At 33.9% G+C, this 24,968-nt stretch overlaps 1 protein-coding gene across 1 annotated transcript in view; it reads right to left on the bottom strand.

Annotated features, from left to right (window-relative positions):
* Positions 1-1,995: 1,995 nt before the first annotated feature.
* The window catches only part of HFM1 (helicase for meiosis 1), a 70,786-nt gene continuing 47,813 nt past the window's right edge, over positions 1,996-24,968 (bottom strand). Inside the window, exons 22-43 of the mRNA XM_064515929.1 lie at positions 23,509-23,642; positions 22,506-22,553; positions 19,544-19,624; positions 18,827-18,918; positions 17,837-17,943; positions 17,699-17,746; positions 17,392-17,489; positions 17,176-17,307; positions 14,141-14,226; positions 12,995-13,078; positions 11,706-11,863; positions 10,868-10,971; positions 9,191-9,346; positions 8,672-8,767; positions 8,168-8,286; positions 7,273-7,355; positions 7,021-7,130; positions 4,685-4,912; positions 4,182-4,242; positions 3,766-3,871; positions 3,194-3,351; positions 1,996-2,920 (exon numbers count right to left, since the gene is read on the bottom strand). Coding sequence (XP_064371999.1) covers positions 2,854-2,920; positions 3,194-3,351; positions 3,766-3,871; positions 4,182-4,242; positions 4,685-4,912; positions 7,021-7,130; positions 7,273-7,355; positions 8,168-8,286; positions 8,672-8,767; positions 9,191-9,346; positions 10,868-10,971; positions 11,706-11,863; positions 12,995-13,078; positions 14,141-14,226; positions 17,176-17,307; positions 17,392-17,489; positions 17,699-17,746; positions 17,837-17,943; positions 18,827-18,918; positions 19,544-19,624; positions 22,506-22,553; positions 23,509-23,642 — 2,356 coding nt within the window. The 3' untranslated portion in view covers positions 1,996-2,853. The remainder of the gene's footprint in view (positions 2,921-3,193; positions 3,352-3,765; positions 3,872-4,181; positions 4,243-4,684; positions 4,913-7,020; positions 7,131-7,272; positions 7,356-8,167; positions 8,287-8,671; positions 8,768-9,190; positions 9,347-10,867; positions 10,972-11,705; positions 11,864-12,994; positions 13,079-14,140; positions 14,227-17,175; positions 17,308-17,391; positions 17,490-17,698; positions 17,747-17,836; positions 17,944-18,826; positions 18,919-19,543; positions 19,625-22,505; positions 22,554-23,508; positions 23,643-24,968) is intronic.

The raw sequence follows: 24,968 nt of genomic DNA, 5'->3' as shown, positions 1-24,968 counted from the left end.
GTGTAAAAACCCTCTGTCAAATTTGGAGATACTGAGGAACAGCTCAATTAGTTGCTGCAAGCTAAAACCCCATGGAAAGGTAGGATACAGAGGCAATTAAAGAATGCTGTGTAATATGAACTATGGATTGGCAAAACTTTGTATATGCATGCAGGCACCAGGGAGTGAGTCAGGTGCTTAAACACAGGCATCCAGTGCCATTTTAGATGCCCTAGGGTACCTGGAACATCTCCTTGTGGGAGACCTGTGGTCTTCTGGGAAGGCAGATGGAGATGAGGAAAGATTCTCTAAGGCATCTAAAATGACCCCTATATCTAGGCAGTTAAATCATTCCTCAGAAACTTGTTGTCTATAAAAAGATGTTTTATTAGTAGGTGGACACTGATACAGTGGATGAAAACTGGGAGGGATTATTAGTTGAGTCCATCCAGGGCTGGAACTAGAGTCATGTCTGTACCTGGAGAAGAAATATCCTCCAAAATTTGTTTTCTCATATGCACACAATCCAGGGCCAGAAATGCCCAGAAGAGAGCAGGCCATGAGATCCTTACCCTTCCCTTTCTTGAAGCCCAGAGGACACTGCTTAGTAAGGACCAGCTCTGCAAGCAGTAGCCCATTTGGACAGAGTTTTCCTACAGGTGGTTTTCACAGAGAATAGAAGCTTCCAGACATCATTACATTTGACCAGTAGCAAGAGAAACACAAAGTGTCCAACGCATGTATCCTTCACAGAGACAAAAACTGACTTTTCTAGGACTGTGTAGGGGCCATTTTAACTCACAGGTAACATTGCTAGAGTTATGGGACATGGCTAGTTTGGCTGAGACCAAGATAAATCTGCCTCAACTACATGACTGATCATTGACAAATCTCACAGTTCTGGTAACATCCTGGAAAGGAGTATTTGATGGTGTTCTGTCTCTTCAGTCAAGGGAAGGACACATTTTTTACTGTTGATCTCCAATCAAGGATTTCCTTGATGGGAGAAATGGACACCAAAGTTGACCCCTGAAGCTAGCAGGTGGCTCCTGGTCTGGTCAATCACAGATATTTATGCCGTTTTTATTTGGAAGGAGACAAGATGCTAACTTTGTTCTCTTCTGTCCTAGCAGAAAGGATATTTGCAAAAACAAGATCAAGGAATGAAAGAGGCGACTCTAAAATGAAAAAGCAGGCAGTAGCTCCTGTTACTGACTGCCTGTTTTTCAAAGCATGAGAGGAACTGAGTATCAGAACTGATGCTGGGAGCCAGCAAACAAACCTGTCCAGAAGCAGCTGAATTCCTATAAATTTGTTTAATTAACTTAATGCAGAACTCTAAGCAAAGCACCACATGCACTCATGTGCATATGCAGGGTTTAAAAAGCTTTGCAATGCTACCTAGAGACCACAGTGAGCCACCTTCAGTGCCACTACAACCTATGATATCATGGACACTGAAAGGAAACAAGGATTTCAGGTCCTCTGGTCCTGCTTCCCAAATCAACCAGACTGGACACTTGGCTATGTAATGGTTTCCATCTGATATGTCTGCAAGGGTCTCTTTCCCTGGACACCAAGATACAGGGGTAGACTACCATGTGCCATCTTACTCCGGTATCAGGTTGCTCTCAGTTTCATAGTCTGGATATAGGCAATCAGAACTAATGGGTCAAGGGAAGGAGGGATGAGACAAGAAGAGCTCTGACATGCTAACTTCTAGATGTAATAAAACATTCAAGGTACAGCAAAGTGAGTTATAAACTTGGGTCTGCTGAAATATGCATAGGCAAAAGATTATGAACTGGTCTAGTGTTGAGGCTGCTTGTGCTAGGCCATTCTTACACCTTGTGGAAAAGAGCTGTATCAGAAAGTAAGTAAAAAGTATAAGGAAACACTAGTGTAAAATAAAATATTATTAGCTGAGAAATACACAACTATGTAGTATAACAAAACATGGTTGCATTTGATTGCACCACAAACAATGTTGAGAAGACAGACAGCTAAAGCTCCATGTGTGGTTTTTGACTTTTTAATGCGGCACATTTTTAATAATTAACAGTGAAATTTAACATTCTCTTCATATGGATTTTAGGCACTACTATATATTTTTCTGCCCATTCACTTGCAAGCTCTACTGTTGAAACATCAAGGCTGTAAAAAGATACCCAAATCCAATACTTGGTTGCCTCCATCTGTATTGGGATGCATAAATGTCCATTTTATGACCTCAGGTATCAAGGTGAACAGGTAAGCACAACTTCAGAATACTGTTTATAGACATTTTACAACTAACTGATTTGCTTAGAGTCTGGAAACACATTTGCATGAAGGAAGTTACACTTTTTTCATCAAAAAGTTGATAACACTATCAAAAGAAATACAGCCTAGGACAACTGACCATTCTATTATTTTTACTTGTAAATCTAATTATTTTACATAAAATCAGTATTATGAAAAACTCAGCATTAGAACTGATGTACATAATAAAAAACAAGCTTAAGAAATTTGTAAGGAAAGCATTTCATTCATTTAAAAATAAGCTTATTTTCTCTTATGTGATTTTACTTTATCTATAAAAATCCCTTAGTTTGAGAACTATTCTCCTTTACTGGCACATTCCAATTTTTTTTTCTGCAATTCTGAAAACAGCAAAGTTAACAAACAAAGACTTAAATACTTTTAAAAGTGAGATTGTATAATTAGAATTCCATAAATGAGACATCAATTTTTATTATTATCTACTCTGTGCAGCAAACTTCCCCTTAATAAATAGTCACACAAGAGAAAACAAATTCTCTTAACTGTATTTGAATGCTTCACTCTGGAAAAATGACAATAATTTTTTTCAGCACTTATAATATACTTTATGTTTTAGAAAATGTCATCGAATATTCCAAGAAAGGGCTTGACATCATTGGTTTCATCATCAAGAAGATATCTAATGAAAATTAAGCAAATAAAAAAAATTATACATTGTACAACAAAACCTATGGAATCAGAAACATTACATAAAGATATCAAGACAAGCAAAAAAATTTTAAGTCTTTTCCTTCCTAAGAAAAATTAATTGCTACTGTTACAGTCAGAATTAATCCTTTTAAAATTAATTTGCTATAAACTAATGCACTGCCTAAAGGCCCAAGTCCCACAAAGAACTAAGCACTTGAACACTGAGGCAACATTAAGACAAAAACAAATCATTTTATATTACCTGGGATCCATTTCTTTTTCTTGTTCTCTTGTGCAAATAAAAAAATCCCCTTTCCTAGTGAATTTAGAAGAGTCTGAGATTATTTCTGAGCTTGAAGAACACTGTATGTTTTTGAACTCCTGTGAAGGATTTGAGTGCTTTTTTTCTTGAAAACTGACCTGCAATGTAAATGTTACAAAGTGTGATAGTTAAAATAACCAACTGAAACTGCCAAATTGTTGTATTATGTAGTATAGATATTTATATTCAGATTATGGTAGTTGACACGGCCTAAGCACATGCATGATTTGCAGAATCACAGTTAAACTGAGTAAGTAGTTTTGAAATTGTTCTATATAAAAGTGAATTGAAGCAAAAGATTCTATATGAAGTGAATTCAAGTCCTATTTCTCTTTATCATGATTATCACTCTGAACTCAAAAGTATGTATGGTTGTTCACTATTTGGAAAATTCAGAGAGGTTTAGAAACTCAACATGTCTAAACTGATTCATGAGTCAAATATGGTAAATATGAGATAATGAAATTATCTAATTTTATTACAGGAAAAACTTATATATAGTTTTTACTCACCATATTTATATTTCCACTCTGTACAGACAATTTCCCTTTTGATGGGCCATTAAACACAGAAACAATTGAATACTTGGCATTGGTCTCATCTTGTAATGTGCAAGAACTGAAAATATCAAGCAGAACAATTTAAGTATTTTTACAGAAGTGCTAAGTGGTTTATTTTCAGTTCAGGACTCTCAATTTACATCCATCCACACTTAACTAAAAATTCAGTTCAAATCATTTAGCAAATCACACCTTTTTAAAGCTGAAATTTTACTCACTTTTACAGGTTACATTCCAATTCCTCTATTCTCAAAATCCTTAAAATTTCAGGAACAACCTTCTGTACATCTAATTATGCAGATATATATCAACTATAGATATTATTTTTTAACTAAATTAAATCATAATAAATTCTATATAGTTCTTACTCTTTTGAAATGTCACTTGTGGCTTTGCTCCTTGCGTACTGGCAAAGTGGTTCACATTCATCTGTAATTTCAAGGTGAACAGTTCCATGTACCATATGAGAATGAAAGTTTCAAAAATCCAATCACGAAACAGCCAAAAATCCTTGCAAGTATTTTATGTAATTCCATAAATAGTCTGAAAATTATCCAAATATCTAACGCTTCAAATATTTCTTCTGTGGGTTTTGAACTAATTTTTAATGCACAGATAAGCAGTCATATAAATTAGGCAGTCACAGGTCCTCTGAAAAATTTTAAATTATGCCTTTCTCAATTCTCCATTCCATATTAATTTGTCTCTATATACGTAAGGTTCAAAGTACAATAATAAATCTGGTGGTCAAGTCAATTAAACAAAGATTTTTAGGTAATTCTAATCATCTTTACTACAATAAATTACTGTCAAAAAGGTTGGAAAAGAATTTATAAGTAGGAAAAAAATTGTTTTGTCACAATAATCTTACCTAAATCTCTACTGGAAAAGTTGCTAGCAGATACTAATTTCTCATCCTCAAAATCATCCCAAACATCATTTCCCAATTCAAAGTTCACATTCAAAGCCTCTGAAAACCAAGATCTGCTTTTATCTGTATCAGTCAAGTTATGCATTAAAGATTCTTTAAGGGGTTTTTTTGATGTCATTGTCTCTTGGCTCTTCTGACTCACAGACAATGAATGCTTCCAAGACAAATCTGTAAAACATTTATAATGCAGAAGTAAAATAAAAACTGCTCTGTGTTTTTAAGACCACTTGTTCAAGCTATTAAAACGATTGCCATGTATGCGCTTTCTCCTCAGCATTATTTTAAGAAAATAGTTACCCTCACTGTAGAGCCTAGTAAATGAGCCTTAGATAAATCATTATTTCAATCACTGCAATTTCCTTCTTTTATTTTGTCAGAACCATTGTTTGAGTCTAAGTTTAATATTTTAATTCAGTCCTTTCTCCTCTTCACAGTGTTTTACAAATCATTCTGAATGTTAATTCATTGTCTTCCTTTCATACAATCCAGTGCCTAAGAACTAGACATGACAAATACATATTCAAATATTATTGTTAAAATTCCTAATTAAGAAGTGATAATGTTGAAAAAATTTTTTCTGGTGCAAAGACAATTTTCCTGCTTCCTCACCTACCCTCTTTCCCTTCAGCTGGTTGTATTCTTTCTCTTCATCAGCAATCCAATTCTCCTTACTCACTCTTTTCCTTTCTCTTCTGGCATACTTCCCTCCAGCACTAGACTGTGCTAGAACCCTCATTCTGTTGCCCAGGACTTAATCTGCCTGAGAAACCCTGATCTAGATCTCCCTTTCACCAGAGGAAGTAGGACAGGCTGAAATCAAAGATTCCATTCCACAGACATTTTGTCATTTTGGGCATGCAGAGTGCATTACTGTGCACGCGCATGCACACACGCATGCATGCACACTTTAAAATAAACTATAGCTTTAGGTGACTAAAATTTCACAGCATATTCTTCATTCCTTGCATTGTTTTTTACATGGAATGGAAAGATACCATATTATAGACACAGTTAATCCTATAAAAATAATAGGAACGGATGTCTCACTTCATTACAATCATTTTTCATGCATTTTTTTTAAATGTACGTGGTCCAGTCAAATATGGCCAAGCTTATTTTTTCTGCTTCTGTCCAACAGAGATGGTTTTTAGTCACAATATCTACTATATTCCATTGATGCTGTATGATTTACCTCTTGATGTTCTTGAGTACAGTTTATAGCTATATCGGAATATCCATCTATCTTCCTGTGAATTTATTCTTATATATAATCTATTCATACACTAACTAGTTCCCACACAGGAACTGATGATATGGCTATGCAATGGTCTTCCACCTTAAGGCTAGATAACAAATACTGCAGGAAAACAAGTATGAAAAGAAAATCTTCAGTTCTAATTCAAAGAAAGAAGATTGCAATCCTGTCCTCAAAATATGAAGCAAAAATGAAATGATACATTATAGCTGCCAAAGCTTAAGGCAGCATGAATTAACTAAACAATGTATCAATTTATCTCAACACAGTGTTTCTCGCATCTGAGTATGATGTAAAAACATTGGAGCTACTACCTATTTCACCAAAGTTCACCAAAACCAGAAAGTAGTCTGACTCGCATCTATCTGCAGTCATTAAATGCAATGGCAAAAGGTATGCAATAAGGCAAAACATTATGGCTGTATACTGATGAAGACTGACAGTTTTAATCCCAAACATAAAAACATTTAACCCCAAACAGAAAAACTGATAATGAAGACTGACAGTTTTAACTGCAAGCACAAAAACTTTTATGTCATTTCCAGCATAAGAGAAACAGAAAGAGGAAATGTTTTTCCAGACATGCTGTATTAAATAATAATTTAATTACAGAATGGTCACATTTTGTCAACTACCAAAAAAACGCTCCTATTTCACTAACTTGTTCCAGTAAAAGTGAGAAGGAATGGATATAGGGGTAAAATACCTCATGTATTACAACCAGCTTCAGTAGAAATACATTACAGTCTTACCTAACAATAAGTATCTAGATTTGGACCTTAATATATCAGAATTAATCATTACTGTTTTTTAAAGGAACACTTACAGGTTTAGATCTGCATTTGCAAATCCCACTGACATCAAAAGGAAAGCCAACTAAGGGCACTGTTATTTCTCTATATATTCAGTGTTCTATAATGCTATACTGGTTGTCGCATTGATTTCAGCAAGTGTCAGTTTACAAAGTACATGCAAATCCAAAGAGTAAAAACTGTAATTCTAAACATTAGCAATAACTTACTACTCTTTCCGTAATTCCAGGATTGCAGTTGTTTCGGAGATCTTCCTAAGATATTAACATTACCTTCTTGATCCATCGAAGGTGATGATGACAACGGTTTATTGTCAGACCTTTTAGAAAAAACCAATGATGTATCAGTAAAACAGTTAAAGTTGCAACAGAAACTAATTCGATTCAGAGCACAATGTTTAATCGTTAAAACTTAACATATTGTCTAAAATAAGACAGATTTTTAAAATTTATTTATAGTACCTTGGCAATGCTGGCATCAAACATTTGGGTGTAAAAACAAATTGTTTGAGATCCACATTTTGAGACTGATTTAACATCTGCATCTAAAGAAGACATTATTGTAAGTGACAGGACATACACACATTGAAAAGTGTTTTTTTAATGATCTGAATAAGATCATTAACATTGCGTCAAACTAGCGTATTTTTAAAGATCATACATTAACTGTTTCTGCTGTCTCATTATCTGATGGGATAAGTTAAAAGGCTTGAATTACAGGCTTCTTTAGAGTTTTCCAAGTACCTTGGCAAGGTCAGACTGGTTATCACTAACTGTGTTTCTTCTCTATTAGCTATAGGCTAAATCATTCTCCCCTGCAAAAAATCCTGTGAGGAGGAAATAAAACACTCCAAAATCTCAAATACCACTCTTGCTGCCGAAAAGATTAGTTTAACACTAATTGCTTTGAAATCTTTCAGGGCTTTAAAACTAAAAAGTTTACTTTTTTTTCCCATGAACACACAGATCTCAGAGTCAATGCAGAAAGATCTCTCAGCAACATTATTCTCAAGATGTAATTTTTCATTTCATATTTTGCCAAAATGGCATTACAGTACAGTACCTTCCAACTATGCCTCTGTAGCTCACCCACCACCATATATCAAATCTCATGAAATAAAAACACAGAGTATTCGCAGAGAAGCATACTACACGAAGCGTTTCAATTAACAGCTGAACTTTTCACACATTATTGGGCCTGTAGTACCTTTGTGCTTCTTTGCTGTTCATATTCCACACAGAAGACATATTTGCATGTTCATACTTTAATTATGAAATGCTCTCCAGCAGTAAATACAAACAAATACATAAAAGATTAAAATAAATCTATTCAATGGCTGACTGTATTCAAATCAACCTTTAATCGTTTTACTGGGGGTACAGATGAAATTGAGTTCCTGCTCCTTAAATCAGCTAGGTACAAAGAAAACTCTGAATCTCCCTTCATCACTGACTTTGGAGGCACTCCAGTTTTACCTATATAAAGGAATTAAAAAGATCTTCAGAGTAGTTTAGGAGGGATAAAGCCTAACTCTTTTCAAATCAATGGAAACTTTGCCACTAAGCTTAGTGTCTTTTATTGAAAGCTAAACATTTAATGCACTCATATTTATACAAAAATGTGACAAGCTTGACAATGCTCTTAAATCATGTGCTAAATGTTCTGAAAAATACTAATCATTGTAGTTCTTATGAAAGTGTAATAAAATGTTTTAATATTACTTTTATGACTGCATCATAGCAACAACTTAAGCTTGACTCGTTTGCTTGCACAGCTTCTGTTAATGTAGACACATCAATGGACTATTCTGAATTACACTCGTCTAAAAGTGACAGAAATAATAGGTTTAATGAAACTCACAGCAGTCATGTCCACATACATCTTTATTTTTACAGTGATGGTTACATTCTCTGTTTCCATAGTTCCTGCAGGTAATCTCTTGTTTAGATCTGCCTCCTAGATTAATATAATGCAGAAATGCTCATTTTTAATTTCGTATTTATTGTTGAAAGTACTCCATTCAGCAAAAGAAGGACTAAAGTAAACTGGCTGCTAAAAGCTTGTTGCCTTCAACAGTGTTCCAGCTCCTCAGACAACTAAATTGGCAAGAAATTAATCAATGATAGTGGAAAAAAAAGAGGCACTCCCACCAAACACAAACTGAAGAAGTATGAGATACCAGACATTTTTTTCTCACATTCAAATTCATCAAAGAAATGCACTGTAGTACCTGACAAGCTGAAGCAGCAGCATTATATTCTTGTTATACTTGAGAAAGAAAGAATAGGAATAAATAAAGACCTAGCTCTCTACTGAACGTAAAATTGAATTTTTTTTTTGACTTCAGTACTAGCTGAATATTGTGATCTCATTGTTTACCTGCATTTACTTTTGCTGCTGGCAGTCTTTGTGGTGAGCCATGATACGTATCAAGTGAAGAATCAGCTTTCAGTTTCCGATTTATAATCACTTTACTTCCCAGCGTTTTCGGTCCTAAGTAAAATGCTGTATATGCTTGCTGTACATCAAGGCCAACTTCGAAAAAAGCCAAAAATATTTAAAATGACTGTGAAATGTTTCTAAACTACTTATTATATTCACTTTTGTAAAGGGTTTAAGAAAGTATATAAATGTTTATTAAAAGACCACAGAAATTTGTTAAGACATGTACCATTAAAAGCAAGCTATTATACGAAGGGGTTCTTTACAATTTAAAATTTAATAATACCACACATTTTCAGAAATTAAAGCCATGGTTCCTACATGAGTAACTATACACTAGTCCTTTTAACAGAATTTTTCTATATTGTTTTAAAACTAGGATTATCTCTGGCTCTGAATTGCTGATCCAGTTTTCACTATGAAATTGTACTATAACCTGCTTTATTGGAGTATTAGTAGCTCTGTATTTTCAAAGGAATAAAACAAAGATGTTGACAGAACTTTTGAGGTTGAATGCTGATATTTCTAATATTAGATAATTAAATCAAGATTCATAAGAGACTATGAGAGACACTATTTGTAGGAAGAGTATCTTTTATTAGGCAAATATCATTGCTGGAAAACCAGACAGGCTTTTAAAAAATGAAAGCATTTCCCTCATATCTGAAACAGAAGCAGACTTTAAACTAAATAGAGGCTAGGAAGTCCTGCTTTTAAAATAACTTAAGTTATAAATGGGACAATTTGAGAGAAATTAGCAGTTCTATTGAGTTTTTCTGAACTCAGTACAGCTTGTACATAGCTAAGTAGTAGTAAAAGGAAATTCTTTTATTCATTTCTGGTTGGTTAGAAGAAAACACTCCTTTCTTCCTGAGCCACAGGTTTAACTGTAGGAGTACAGATGTTTCTCTGAGGCTGGATTACTGTAATATTCTTAAGGTTCATCATGGAAATAACAAATACACTTCATTTAATCTAGCATATAGCAATCCTCTCTACAGGTGGGGCATGATGACAGAATTTAATACAGCCAGTCCATCTTTTAATTGTATTACACCGGTCTGTGTTTCAAGGTCATCACCATCTCCCCACATCTGCTGCAACAGCTTCAGTTCCAGAGAAACTGACACTGAGGAGACTAACGGTTAAATCTACACAAGTGAAGGCACAAAGTTCTCCACTGTAGAGATCTCTTGCTACTGACATGGATGGATCCATATTTAGTACTTTTATATCACAATGCAGAGTCTAGATATTGATAAAGACAGTTCTTCCCAACATAAGTAACCTAGAGAGCTCACAGATTATACCTGCTGAAAGATAATTCAGTTTGAAGACGAAGGGCAAAAGAGAATCCTAAGTTGTAACAACAGAACAAAATTCTATCTCCTAGTAACAGTTTTGAGGTTTCCTAATCTATTAACATGCTACTAAATGAAACAGATTTTCAGGACAGCTAATTAGCTAATACTCAACACAATAAAAACAATGAATAGAATTTTGTTTCCAGATCAGTTAATTTTATTATATTTTTGCCATGATACAGTGTCTGAATAATTTACTTGAAATCCTTATGCAGTTGTTTTTAATTTAAAAGCATATCAATTAACCTACCATAATCAGAACTAATTAAATTTATATTGAAGTCCTCTGATTTAACAGGTCTTTTCACTTCAATTTTCTTAGTCCAATTTCCAGTTTTCAGCAATAGAGAATCCCTGTAATATATCAGTAAACTTCTATTACACACGGTCAATGAAAAACAAGATTGTATACTATGGTACCAGTGGTGTTAGAAACCTAGTGAAAGAGCCTTTACTTGGCTTTGGTTCTTGGATTTTGCTTGGCAAGTGGCCTAAGAATAACCTTCTAATAAAACATGACCCGTGGCCATAAGAGAGCCAGGATCCTGCAGGTCAGTTTCAGTTGTGCCCAAAGTGCCAGACTTCGGCCAGAGCTCAGGAGAAGGTCGTGCTGTTGGAAGAGATTTATTTTCCCTTTTCCCATTTGCTCCAAGCATAGCTTATCCACCTGGAGAATTTAATTCCGTATCTGACTGAAAAACAGTCTCAACAATATGATATGATTAAATAAATCCAGCTAATAAGCATAAATAACAATCTGAGAATGCATTATTTTAATAGATATTTTACATCTTTTGCATTTACGTGGAAACTGGAGTATTATGACTTCCATAACATGACATCAGAGTTGTACGGATATTTACACATACTCACTGTACTGACAAGCACACCAGCATGACTTTTTTTATGCTGAATCTTGTGTAGCATTTTAGATGACAACGGGATGACTAGAAAATGTTATGAGATAATGAATAATTTTGTACCACTCGGCATCACTACAAAATATTGCAAAAGGTGCAAGACACAGAAAGGATTAAAAACCAAAAGTCTTTAAAGATGTAAGCAAAAAAATCCTTGATCATACATACATAATTTTCTGTTTAAAAACGACTTGATTATCAGCATCTCCTATGACCAATGTCACATAGTGAAAGTCTGGTGCAGTTCTCTTTGTCTGTAGCTGTTCAAAGTTTGTTAATTTGATGGTTACTAAGATTTCAGCCAATGTATCACTGTATTTTGCAAGCTAGAAAAAAAATGACATAGAAGAAGACATAACTGCTAAAACGTGCAAATACATAAATTCTTAAATTTTTAACTGTTGATAGAAACACAACAGCTCAATTTGCTCAATTTGTGGTGCAATTTTTATTTGTTGTGCTTAGATATTTTTATATAGTATACCAGCTACTGAGCATAGCTGGTATATTAAATTTGATTAAGTTTTGAGATTAAAAGATAGTCTACATCAAGCCTCTGAAAAATCCTCTGTTCAATGCAAAGAGAAATGTGAAAAAGAAAATAAGGTATTTTTGACAGAGTATGAGAAGAAAATTTCTGCCACTGCAACATTTCTTTGTTAATTTTTTATCATTACTAAATCTTTCTTCTGAGAATAACTTTAGAGTCACTCATCTGGTATCAAGTCAAATGACAAACTAAAATAGGACTGTTGTAACCATAACCATATTTCACACATGTATCAAATGCTTTTAAAAAAGTTTTAACTTCAGAGATGTCTTCATTTTGCACCAACTTCATGAAAGACCTGAAGGTTATTTTTCAGATTTGGTATTTCAGAAAACTAACGCACAGTATTTATGTGACTTGCCCCAAAACAACGAGAGAATACATATCAGAACCCCAGAGTTCCCAATTACACATATAGTTGGATCATCAAATTATATCTTTCCTTTGAAATGGTGCCAGCTAATATAATATAATCATTTACTGTTTCTGCATATTCCTAAATGTGACATAAAAAATAAGCATCAGTTAATGTTTGTTTAGTAAGTTTACACTGATACTTTTCTGGCTCTAGGTTTTTTTATATATATATATATTGAAGACAGAAGAGAACTCTTGAATTCACATACCAAACTAGAATGTTTGCTTCTCTTTAATATAAAATGTTATCAACAAGAACAAGGAACAAAAACTAAGAAGCAAATCTGATGTATTTATAAGGAATGTCCAATTCAAAGCTCTCCTTTGACATCTAAGAATTTCATCATACATGCTAAGGTGGAAGGAAGCCACGACATTGCGTATCTTCTGTTAGTGAAGCCTCAAGATTTCTTAAAAGCAGTATTTGCCCTTTCATTTAATAATACTTAAATGTCATCAGAATAAAAACATAAATTACGAAAGCATTTACCTGTTCAATGTCAAGTTCATACTTTGGAAGATGCAACACAGATTCTTTTATCTGGTTTCCAAAAGGAGGATGTCTGTTTAAAATCTGCAAAGATTTAGTTTCATTTCTGATGCATTAAACTGATAATAGAGATACCAACAGACACATGAATCCAAGAAATCAAAGTCACCAGAGTGATTACACAAACAACAGAAGTCCTTAGGACTACTATTTTTCTGCTATCAGTCATGCCCAGAATAGAAACTGAGCCAGAAGACAAGCAAATTCCAGTAGTTTTTCATACTGCTATCTCTTCTGTTCAGGTAACAGCCAACCAAATAGCCCATGACCTCAAAGAACTACTTAGGTTTTATATGAGATGACTTTTGTATGTTGCCACCATTTAATGAAAAAATAATTTTACAGGAAAACTGTGAAAGGGGATAGAAAAGAGAAATCAAACCAATTCTAAAAGGCAAAACAGAAAAATATCAGCAAGGTCCATTTCATTTAGAAGTCCATCATATCTCCCTGAACACTGAAAAAAGTTTCCTCAGGAAAGCAGCAAAGTGCCAAAAAAAGCTGTGCAGCAGGACTCCGCCAAATTCAATTTCATTTTCTCATCCTCATCATTCTCATCTCATTTCTCAGAGGAAAAAACCTAAGTTCCGTAAAATCAAGAAGTGTTTTATAGACGATTCAGAAGATTTTTATTCTAAGAATTTTATTCTATGACTTTTTTACTAAAACTAGCAATAATGGAAATAAACAATTTTTGTCATTAACAGACACTGAGAAAAACTGTAAATATACATTCCATGTTTTTTTCTAAAAGAACACCAAAAACTCCAAAAAGGGAAGTGTGTATCATCTTTTGTTTCAAAACGTATGAATGATGAAATTCTACATATTTAAGCAACTGCTTTCCAGAACCAGGTAAGTCAGTGAAATCAACCATATGAAATTTGCTAGAACAAAACAATATGCACATTTTAAAGAAAAAAATAGTAGCTGCTGCACGTTAATTCAGTAGTACAAACGAATAAATCACTTAAAACACTGCATTTGTGGAAAGTTATATAACAGATACATAATTATACTGCATTTACTAGTAACAGTGTTAATACTCAGTATTTTCCTTATTTTTTCTGCAAAATAATAAATTACCAATTCCAGTTCTCTTGCATTTGTGTCTTCTATTTTTTTAAATGAGGTCAGCCCAGCATTTACCATAGCATTTGACAGCGATACACCTGTTGAAAATTTTAAAATTATATGCTGTTAAGTGACAATGGCTAATCTCAAATTATTCTCAACAACTGCATTACAGCATGTAAAAAGAAAGAAGAAATCATTTTACAGGCATGCTTGTTCCTCGCTTTTTGCCCAGCAAATCATTAAATTTCCTTTCAGTTACTAAATATTTTAATATTTAGTTCCACTTATCCAATAGTAAAAACAAGTGCAATACAATCAAGTATGAAAACATTCAATATTTCAATACTGACAATTTCCTCACACAATTTCTAAAATAAAAGAGATTCTAATTCATTTTCTGCAGGTTTTATTCACAAAAAACCAAGAGCCAACAGACAAGTGTTCTGGACCTACACAATGAAAAAAACCCACGTCATTCACACAGCATTGTTTATCTCAGAAATTGTATCCTCTACCCTAGGAATTACTTAACTATATGTTAAACTCATAAAGATCTCAATGTATTTTGAGCAAAATAATAGTAAAATTCACTCAAGAAAAAAAAATACTTATCAACATAATATTCCAGGAACCTTTACGGAAATATTTTCCCAGGGCTTTAACTGCCACACTATAAAGTAGCCTTCAGAGAATTCCACATAAAACCTCATTCCTCTTCACGATTCCCAGTTCTTTCAAGCTTCTAGTGAGGATTTAAGAGTCAGCACGCTGTGTATGAACAGGCTTTTCTTTACCTGGAACCATAGCCTACTATGATGACTACAAAAATTTGAGATAAAAGATAGTACCAAATACTTAAAGTGGGTATGTGCCTTCGTTGTATATAATTCTGTAGGAACGGTAAAAGAAGTCTGAAAATTAAGTTGGACCCCTCTCAGAGACTCTTAGGTTGCTTCTTAGAGGGCACGTTAAAGCAACCTGATAAGATTTAGCAGGCAAGGACTCATTTCAACTCTGGAATTTTACAATTTAGAGAAACAGAAAGGACTTGTTAAGACCCCCTCTCCTTTGAGGAATACTTGAACATCTTTCGGGTCTGACTTGGGGAAAGCACCTTTTCCCATCTACTCTCTCCTTTGTAGAAGCTTTGCAAACAGTCTGAAGACTACAGACTATCACTTATTACTTCTGCAGGTACTTCAGTTAGAGTTCTTGCCTTGTTTAAGTGAAGCTGAGGGCTGGTTCTTTTGTTCCCAAAATGGCAGAAGGGTTTCCACCGAAGAAGAAAATATGCTAGTGTAAGAGATAAAAATGATGTAGGACTTTTTGTCTGTCTTTTTCTGATAAAGAAAAAAATGGAACTGGAAATCAAACTGAACAAGTAGTGAGGGTGGTAAAATCAGGGATGCTAACTGATCACTTGTCTGTCAGAACAAGCAAGCAGAAATCAGATACGTGCTACAACAGCAAGAGGGATCATCATTACTGAACATGAGTAACAAATGGGAACAGTTGTAGACATGCAAGGAGAAATCTCAATCTGAATAAAGCCAGATTACTGATTACTAAACTATCTATAACATACCGAGGTGTTCAGAAAATAGAGATTTCTAAACATGTTAAATGGTATCAGTACATTTCTGTGAACTTAAACAATTCACCTAACTTCAAAAGATACAGAATGGGCTTAGGTGCCACAGCATGACACGAGTTCAAGAATCCAAGACATCCTAACACAGGCAGCAAATCAGTAACTAACTGACTTAGGGAAGAGAATGAACTGTCAGCAGATAGTTCAAAGAAGCCTGGGAGCTGAATAAACGGAAAATCGAAAATTAGTAATTCTTTGTAAGATATTCTGCAAGAGTAATGACAGCGCAGGAAAAAATAATAAGAAAAAACAAATAAAGGCAGAGATGTATATACAACTTTTAATAATAAAAACCTGAAACTGACTTTATTCCATTGAATGTGATCTATAGGAAAGGATTTGTCTACACCGCAAGTGCTGTGTTGATCCTACTCATCCTAGCCCCCTAGAGATGGTAAACATGAGACAAACTCCTAAGATGCTCCTTGTTAGGTGCAAGTCAGCACTGATCCAGGAGTGGAAACGGGTTCCCACCAGACTGTACGGCACTGAGAAGAAGCTAACAAGCCCTCTCCTCTCTTCTGTCTCCTAGTGTAAGTGCAGCATCACATAAATGAGGCAATACAGTTTCTGCACCTGAGCTGGTAGGTCCATAATGTACTGTGTCACATGGATTTTCTGGGTTACGCCTTCACCAATTTGCAGACCTCTGTACTATACCGTTTTGTACAGAGAAGGCATGTCTTTAAAAAAGAAACATAGAGAATACCCCAGCGAATTCTGAAAACATGAAGATACAGTATGATCAGTCAAAGTGGGAGGCTACACTATTACCTCAAACAACTTTTTTTTTTTTTTTTTTAAATACAGAGGGGTCCAGAATTTCTGAATTCCCCTTCAAATAATTATAACAATTCTGTACTTCAGCCAGAAGGTCATCTAGTAATAAGACACAGTGATAGGAAAAACATTATTAGAAACTTGTGATCCTCATGTATTTATGAACCTCATGCACTATAAATTTATTTCTATTTCAGGTTCCCTATTCCTGCCAGTGCAAATTAAAGGGCTTTCATGCACATGAGCAACAGGACCTAATGTGACAGCTCCTTGGGAAGGTGAACTCAGAAATAAAAGAAGTCATAGTCTGGTCACAGATATGAAATCATACAAATGTGGAGTATGCCCAAAATACTGAGATAAACATTAAGAAAAAAGAACAACACTGTATGAATTATGTTCAAAGCCTGAAGAAAATTGCTAAATGGATTACTTTTATCCTAGATCACGACTGTTCTGGCAACTTTGGTACTCAACTTTGGCAAATGAGTATCTGGGAGACTCATTTAATTATGTAAACAGGCACCCCAAAAGTTAAAAATTATAATAATTATAAGTTTTCATCCTGTTTCAGATCACACCTTTATAGCTTCTGACTGGCTTTGGTACCTACCAATTTTTTCCAACTGTTTAGATACATGAAGTGAATTTTCCCAAAGTTTGCACCTGAAACACTTGGCTAAAATCAGAGAGTTTAATAATGCAGAAAAGTTGTTTTTACGTGAAGCCAGAAAATCAGTTAACCCTGTAAAAATAAGATACTTGTATTAATCAAATCAAGTGTAATTTATTATTAAATGTACAAAAAAAGGATTAAATTTTACCATACATCTAGTAACTCTTATGCCATTTCTAAATATTTTGCCAGTATCTTGTGTCAAAGTAAAGTCTTGAATAGGAATGCATCCCAGCTGAGCCTGAATAAGACTGGAAAATAAACATTTATTTCTTGGTATGTAAGCAGTACTCCTAAGCAAAGCATAACATCATAAAAGTTTCCACGAGAAAACAAAGTTCAAAATAAAAACAATGAAATATAAGCTCTGATACAATAACACAGAGATTTTAGCAGGGAATTCAACATCCACAAAATGACTGCTTTTTAATAAAATGTAACAACACAATATAGTATTTACCAGTTTACTTTCATTTCTCTTGTTTTTATCTTCCCTTCCATTGGAAACCTACAGGTGAAAATATACAAATTTTCTGCTACTCACTTTAATTACTGCTAAAAATATACCTTCTTTTTTCAATGTGTTTAACTTTTATACCTGATAGTTATCTTGTTCTTATCTCTATTCAGAGTGTTCAATATTTTCTTTTCATTTGTTCTTAACTTGACATCTAGAAATTCTGTGCAGCTGGAGATCATTGTAACCTGTAGCAATATAACTTTTTTTTAATTTATTTCATTCTCTGCCATTTTTCCACTGTTTCTTCCAACTTTTTCTAGTATCATTGTGAAAAAATGTTGTTGTTTCAACACTATGATCATGAAAAGATGGTCAATCAGTCCTTCCTAATACTGACCAACTTTCTTTCATCTTCCTAAACATGTCGTTATATGGTAAAAAGCAAATATTTTTCATGAAACTTGTAAATGATTATCCTACTTGAACTTACCCAAAATCAATTGCACTGCTAACACTTTATGACATGCAATTCAAACAGCAACAGTTTTAGTTGTTTGTTATATATTTCACTTGGTTTTCACCACTCTTTAGTAACAAAGATAGCTATACAAGAACAGGCATTCTGTTTCTTCATGGCCAATTTATTCTGCCACAGTATTTGCTTGAAATCAAATGCCTTTTGTGACAATATAGTTACGGAAATAACCTATGATGTAATGAACAGAGGAAAATGACTTAAATCATGTTCATTCTAAAATAACATCTGCTTTTCATGCAGCTCTTTTTTGCAATAAAATAAAATTGAATTAATAACACAAGACAATAGAGTATTTTATACATAAACAGAACTGCTTCAGCATCATTATATTTTCATAAGCAAGGTTAGTAACAGAGGGAAAGGGTGGAAATCTAAAGCTGAAGTACAAAGCCTCAAAAATACTGCATGTGTAATTCATTTAGGTATATTTTCTAAAGTCTTATACTTCATACAAACAAAGCCTGAACTCTTTAAAAGAAATAAATTCTTCTGAACCTGAACTCTTTAAAAGAAATAAATTCTTCTGAACCGTATCTTTGATTCTGTTTAAAATCAGATATATGCCAATTTTCTTTAAAAAGCTAAATTACCAGTTCATTTAAAGTCTCTGTTCCTTTAATTGTGAAAAACTGTTTCACTGTATCAAATGCAATATAATACCATGCCATTAATCTTCCAGTCTCTGTAAAAGAATATAAAAAAAGATGCCAAATATTTTTTCAGTGTATATTTTAAGTCACAAAAACTGAATTTCTTTTCTTATTACAGGGCTCTGCGAGATCTAACACCATTGACTCAAGATATTATTGCCCCCAGCTATCTGATAGATATTACTGACCCCATCATAAAGTGGCAGAAAGAAGTATGTGCCAGTTACTGCTTTATCCAATGAAGATGAATTCACACTAATATATCAGACTGTGAACTGTGGTTGCTGAGAAGCCAACCACTTCTAGCAGCAGACTGTAGAGAAGAGCTGCTATTGATAAAACCTCTCCTGCTTTGCACTGTGTCACAGTCCTATTATCCTGTGATAATGTCCTACACTTTTCTCCTAATCTGCAACAAAATTTCCAGCAACATCAAAAGTTAAGATCTGTACAGTGATCAAGGTTAAGAGAATAAAACTTCCATGATTTGTTAAATTAACTTTATCATATATTCTAGGAGCACTATTGTTCAGATTCTGCCCTCTCCTCCATCTGAGTATTGACATTAGTGGTTCACAAGAATAGCTGTGGCCCTTTGCAGTTCATTGCTATCTCAGTGTCACTTTTGAAAACTAGTTTATTAAAAAAAAAAGTTACCTGTTGGTTTGAAATTATTTGCTTTATCCATCCTGATCAAATCAAAAGTCGATAAATCATTTAAGTTCTTCAAACACAATTCTGCCCACAATTTGAAAAAAAATGTATTTTTAGTACATGCAAACCAGGAACAACATCATCTAACTGCAATGAACATATACCAGAGTAATTCCACTGAACTCAAGTAAAGGTCGTACAATATAATCCCGCTCCTACTTAAGTTCGGAACAATTTCTTCTCTCTGGGGAAAGTTCACATCCTCAAAGATATCTGATACAAGACAGCCCAACTCTTTTAGAAAAGCAAAAGTAGCAAAGTAAAAGAAACTAGATGCAAAAAACACAGGCTGCCAATTTAAATTCTGAACAAGACCTGAGAACTCACAGTATTGATACAAAAGATTTCTACTAAAGCTGTTAACACTTAAATAGTTGAAATTTCAAATATCCACAGGTATTTGCTAGTCCCTCATTGGGTGTTCTTACACTGTACCAGTTCCATTTGTGTTTACTTCAGTAAACCTATTTACCTGCTGGTGCTGCTTATCTGCATGAGGATGATCAAAGTGTTTTGTTTGTTTTTATCTTTTTCAAAACCAAGGAAATTAAAAGGCAAAAGTGACATCAATACAATGTTGAGAATTTAAATGTAAGTTGCCAAAGCGCTCAAAGCGATAGTTTCCATAGCAACCAGAAATCATTCACATCACAAATGCAATGTAGGAAAACATAACTAACAATATATATTACTAGAAAATATTTCACATGTGCAGGGGAAGTGAGCTACAGTTTCTGCAACAGCTTCAAAAAGAGGTTGCTTATAAAATCAGAGCACTTCAAGGTAATGCAGTCCACACCTAAAAGCATTTGGAAGTGAAGCCTTCCATGCCTTATCCCGTACGAGCTTATTTAGGTCGGAACACACTTTACGCCCTCCATTCCTTTCAACCTACATTCCAAAAATAGACATGTCCTGATCTAAAGGAGACAGAAATGAAGAAAACAATTGAAAGAGTACATGAACTATATTTCTTTGCTTACTGATAAATAACTTTTTTTTTTTTTTTCAATCTGCAAGCTACAGTCCACGTGTCTTGTATTTGGAGATTTCAAGCAGCACTGTATACAGTAAGAGATACCGGGAGGTGGGTCCTTGTATCCCTTACGCAAAACAACCTCAGCATAGTTCCACAAAGCCCAGCATCAACCATAGATGCTTCTGTATTTTTTGTAGAATGTTGTAAATTTTGTGTAAAATTCAGGAAATGTGTAACTGAAATCCAAGTAATGGCTCTACAAATTTCAGAGTATACCTCAATCTATACTGTGCCTTCATGCACCAGGCCCCCTTCAGATATTTCAGTTCCAAATAGTCTAGCATACAGATGTACAGAAATAGGATGGACATAAGAACTTTCACTGAAGACAGAAAACTGCATTTGTAGATTTGTAGAAATTCAGTTATAACCTTAAAAAGCAGTGTTCTATTTTGGATTACAATGTATTTTGGATTTATTATAAAACTTAGACAAAAAAAGTTGTATACTATTTTCATATTGATGAGATAAGATAAGATGAATGAACATTATCACAGGTAAGATGAGAGGCACTGATCCCCAAACTATTGAGTTAGCTGTATGTTTTCTAACAGAACTGTATTTAATTAAAAACAGTATTACAAAAAAAATCTTAAATGAAATGACTGTTTTACTCAAGCCCGAGCCCCCCCCCCAAAAAAAACTTTCAGTAATTTTTATAGTAGAACAGAAAAAAACATGGTACTGCTAAATACAGTTGGTGTTTTTCTATCTGTAAAGTTAGATGCTTCATTCTCACATTGTATCTGCTCTTCAGGTGAGTAACAATCTCTTTTGATTAGCTGATTGCATCCTTTTACTTCATTGTTATTGTATTACATATTTGCTATTCATATGCAACATTTAAAACTAAGTTTGGAATTAATATAGCAAATAATTCTTAAGAGAATCTACTAAATCAGTGCATCTGAGATACGACTTGAAATTATACGGAATATATTATGCATAGAAACGTTCAAAAGATTGCAAGTGTTCCCTCCACACACCTAAGCAAAATGAGTAATTGAAGCCTTATGTGCCAAATTTCAGGTAACAAGCAAACAATATACTAAAAGGTGTTTCTCCAGTGGAAGATGCCATGGTCTGTGGGAGTGGAATTCTCCTATCATACCAGTGCAGATGTCTGAAGTGAAACCATACAATATGCATATTATCACTTATCAAAAATAGGTAATTTAAGAGTTGTTCCAATTCTCCAATTCACTGAATCCATCACTGGACAAGATCTGCAACACCCTGGATTTCTCTAAGATTCCTTTTTGACGTTATTTATGCATTTGTGAATGATGGATGTGAAAATATCCATCATGTAAAAACAGTGTGTTCTCTTTTTACACCTGGTGTTTATTACTGCTGTCTAACATGCTATAATTATGCAATTTTAAACTGCTTCAGAATAAGCTGAAATTGTTTAAAGTTCTACTTCATTTGTTTTCAAAGTTAAATTTATGACAGAGGGAAGATGACAATTTCTGAAACATGGCTTTTTGAAAGTATGTAAACAGAAATTAATGAAAGCAAATGAGATAAAACAATGGAAGGACAATGAGCAAGAATGACAAGCATGCAAAATTAAACTGATCTGTGTGCTAAGTTTTATTTCTGAGTAGGCATATGAAGATGAGGTAGGTAGAGGCATTCTTTTCCTCTCCACACAATACATATTTTTACATCAGTCAAAACACACTGAGAGTGTTCCAAAAGCATGCAGTAATAATTAAATGAAATCAACAGCACAACATAGTTGATTTCGTTTGTTCTGTGAACAGATCCATTGAAATTAATGGAGACACGTAATATGAAAAAGTACGAACGAATCTGGCCTAAAATATAACATTTTACTGAATAAAACTCAAAGTCACTGACCTTGTAATTTTGCTTCAATTCCAGCTTTATCCAATCCAGACGAAAAACCTTCAAGAGACAAATGGCTTTTTAATCTAATACAATTATGTACTTCATCCTCAATACCGTAACCTATCAAAACTGATTTGCTGACTTTAGGAGCCAGACAAAATATCCAAAAGTGAAATATTTGTAAATATTTAGTATTCTGGGAACAAATCCAGAGCCTTACACAGTGCAAGTACATAAGCACACAGTAAGTGTCTGTTAGAACAGATGCATGAAGATAAAAGCTGCAGATGCTCCCCTGTATAACATATCAGAGTCCTAAGAGTTGTGGAAATGTTGGCAAGAAACTTGCTGGTAAATATGCATTCTTTCCAAAGCTAAATATTAACAAAGTTGCAGAATGTTATGTAAAATTTTCCTATTTTAGAATACTGGAAAATACCTAAATTGTGAAATATGTGCAAGTACTAGTTGTATTACATCCCAGCCCCATGCATAAAACTGAAAAACTAGTCTCCAGCAGGTTACTAATGACTTCATAGTTGTGTGTATGGCAAGTGGCCAGTAATAAGGACACGATCAGCACTAGGGACTGAGATACTGTTCTGGGCTGAAGACCACAGTGTTAAGATTAAAACTTTGTTTTAGCAAAAATATGCAATATTAAACAAAAGTTCTTTCTCAGCAGCAGATTATATATTCAGTGCTGAAAACTATGTTATGGCTTGGTACTGCATTCATACACGATCCAGTGTATTAACATGGAAAGAAACGGTAATTATGAAGCTGTAAATGCCTTCTTCATGTTTTTAAGGTTATACCATGCTGAAACACTTAATACTTATATTAATGCAATTGGAATTATTTTTCCTTAAAATGTTACAGGTCACATTAGACATCTTGTCTTCAATCCGCAACGAAATAATACTCCATTAGAACAAAAGAAACAAAGTGTATCTAACATAGCAGACTACAGCCTAGTGTCAAAATTTACATCAATTCAAAAGCAACAAACCATAATGAGTTGGATTTTTTAAAGCTCTAATGTATAAAAATGTTGATCGTATCCATTCCAAAGCTACAGTGACATCTGTGATGGTATGCAGCACTATTTCTGCATTTAAATGCTCAACAAGATGCCTGTGCAAGCTAGCAAGAAAAACAAACAAACAAATTGTAAGTATATTTATCAATTAGTAATAGAAAAAGTGCTAAATCTATTTTTGAAAGCAACGATTTTTGTTATTTTATGGTAAACTGTTCACTTTAATCAGTGAGGTCAACAGAAAACACAATAACATATAATCAAAATGTAACTGTTGTTATGGGTTAATGAAAAATAATTTTCAACTGTGCAGGTTCATGATTATTTAGAAAACAAATCTATGTACATTTACAGCTTACAGCAGTGTTGAATATATATGACAAAATAAGCCTTAACCAGATTACATGAGATAAATTTCCTGTTTTATTCTTTAATGGCTTAACCTTCCTATATATTTGACTCTGTTGACATTCTGTCCACATCAAGAGAGCTCTGTAGCCTGCTATTTTCCAAACTCTGTTGTCTAAAAGTTCAAAGAAATGATCTGGGTTCAATTCTTGCTTCTTTTCATCTTTGTAATATGCACTTTTTCTGTTTAAGTTTTGCAACATGGATCTACAACTAACTTTCTTTTTTAAGTTTAAGATGACCTAGAGGTGTTTTTATCTTCTCTAAACATATGTATCATCATGTCTGAAAGATGCAAAATATATGTTAATAAATGAGTTTCTAGACTTGGAGATTGATCATCATATTGCTGTCAAAATGTATTTTTTTCCCAAAAGATCTGCATATCTACAAACAGAAATTCTAAACTGAAAAAAAACTTTGAAGTGAATGAAATTCATTCATTCATTCAGTGAAATAAGTGATCTCATTTACAAGCAAAGTCAACCAACTGAAATTAGTCTAAATACAAGAAAAACTGATTGAAGTTCATCTCTGATATCAAGCTCTCATGAACTGAAGCAAATACGAAGCAGCTCACCTATTCACTGAGTTTTAATGTTTATATAGTACCATGGGAATGCTCTAAAGCTCAACTTTATTTCTCAAAATACTGTAAATCAACTGATTGATAGTGTATTGTTGGCTACTACCATGTACTACTGCTTCATCCACACAGAACTAACATGGTACCTTTAATCTCTTTCATTTTATCTTCAGTGACTGCTCACATATAAAGCTTCTTTCACTTTTCATCGCTGCACAGGCAACAAACAGTCATATTCCCTGCTCAGTTCCCAAATTTTGCCTGTTGAAACTCCACAGCTTCAGCCACAAGCAGTCTTTTCCTCTTTCTGCTATGTGCAGGTCCTACAGATGAATAAGCTCTTCTTCTTGTCTACTGTTCTTTTCATGTATTAAGTAAAATTTGGTTCTTTAAAAATGAATTTTCAAGGAAACTGCTGTGACTTCATTATTGTAAA

The sequence above is a fragment of the Dromaius novaehollandiae genome, chromosome 8 (assembly GCF_036370855.1).
Source record: "Dromaius novaehollandiae isolate bDroNov1 chromosome 8, bDroNov1.hap1, whole genome shotgun sequence".
NCBI classification, from domain to species: Eukaryota; Metazoa; Chordata; class Aves; order Casuariiformes; family Dromaiidae; genus Dromaius; species Dromaius novaehollandiae.
Note: the sequence above shows the minus strand (reverse complement) of the source record. Positions and strands in the feature narration are given on the sequence as shown.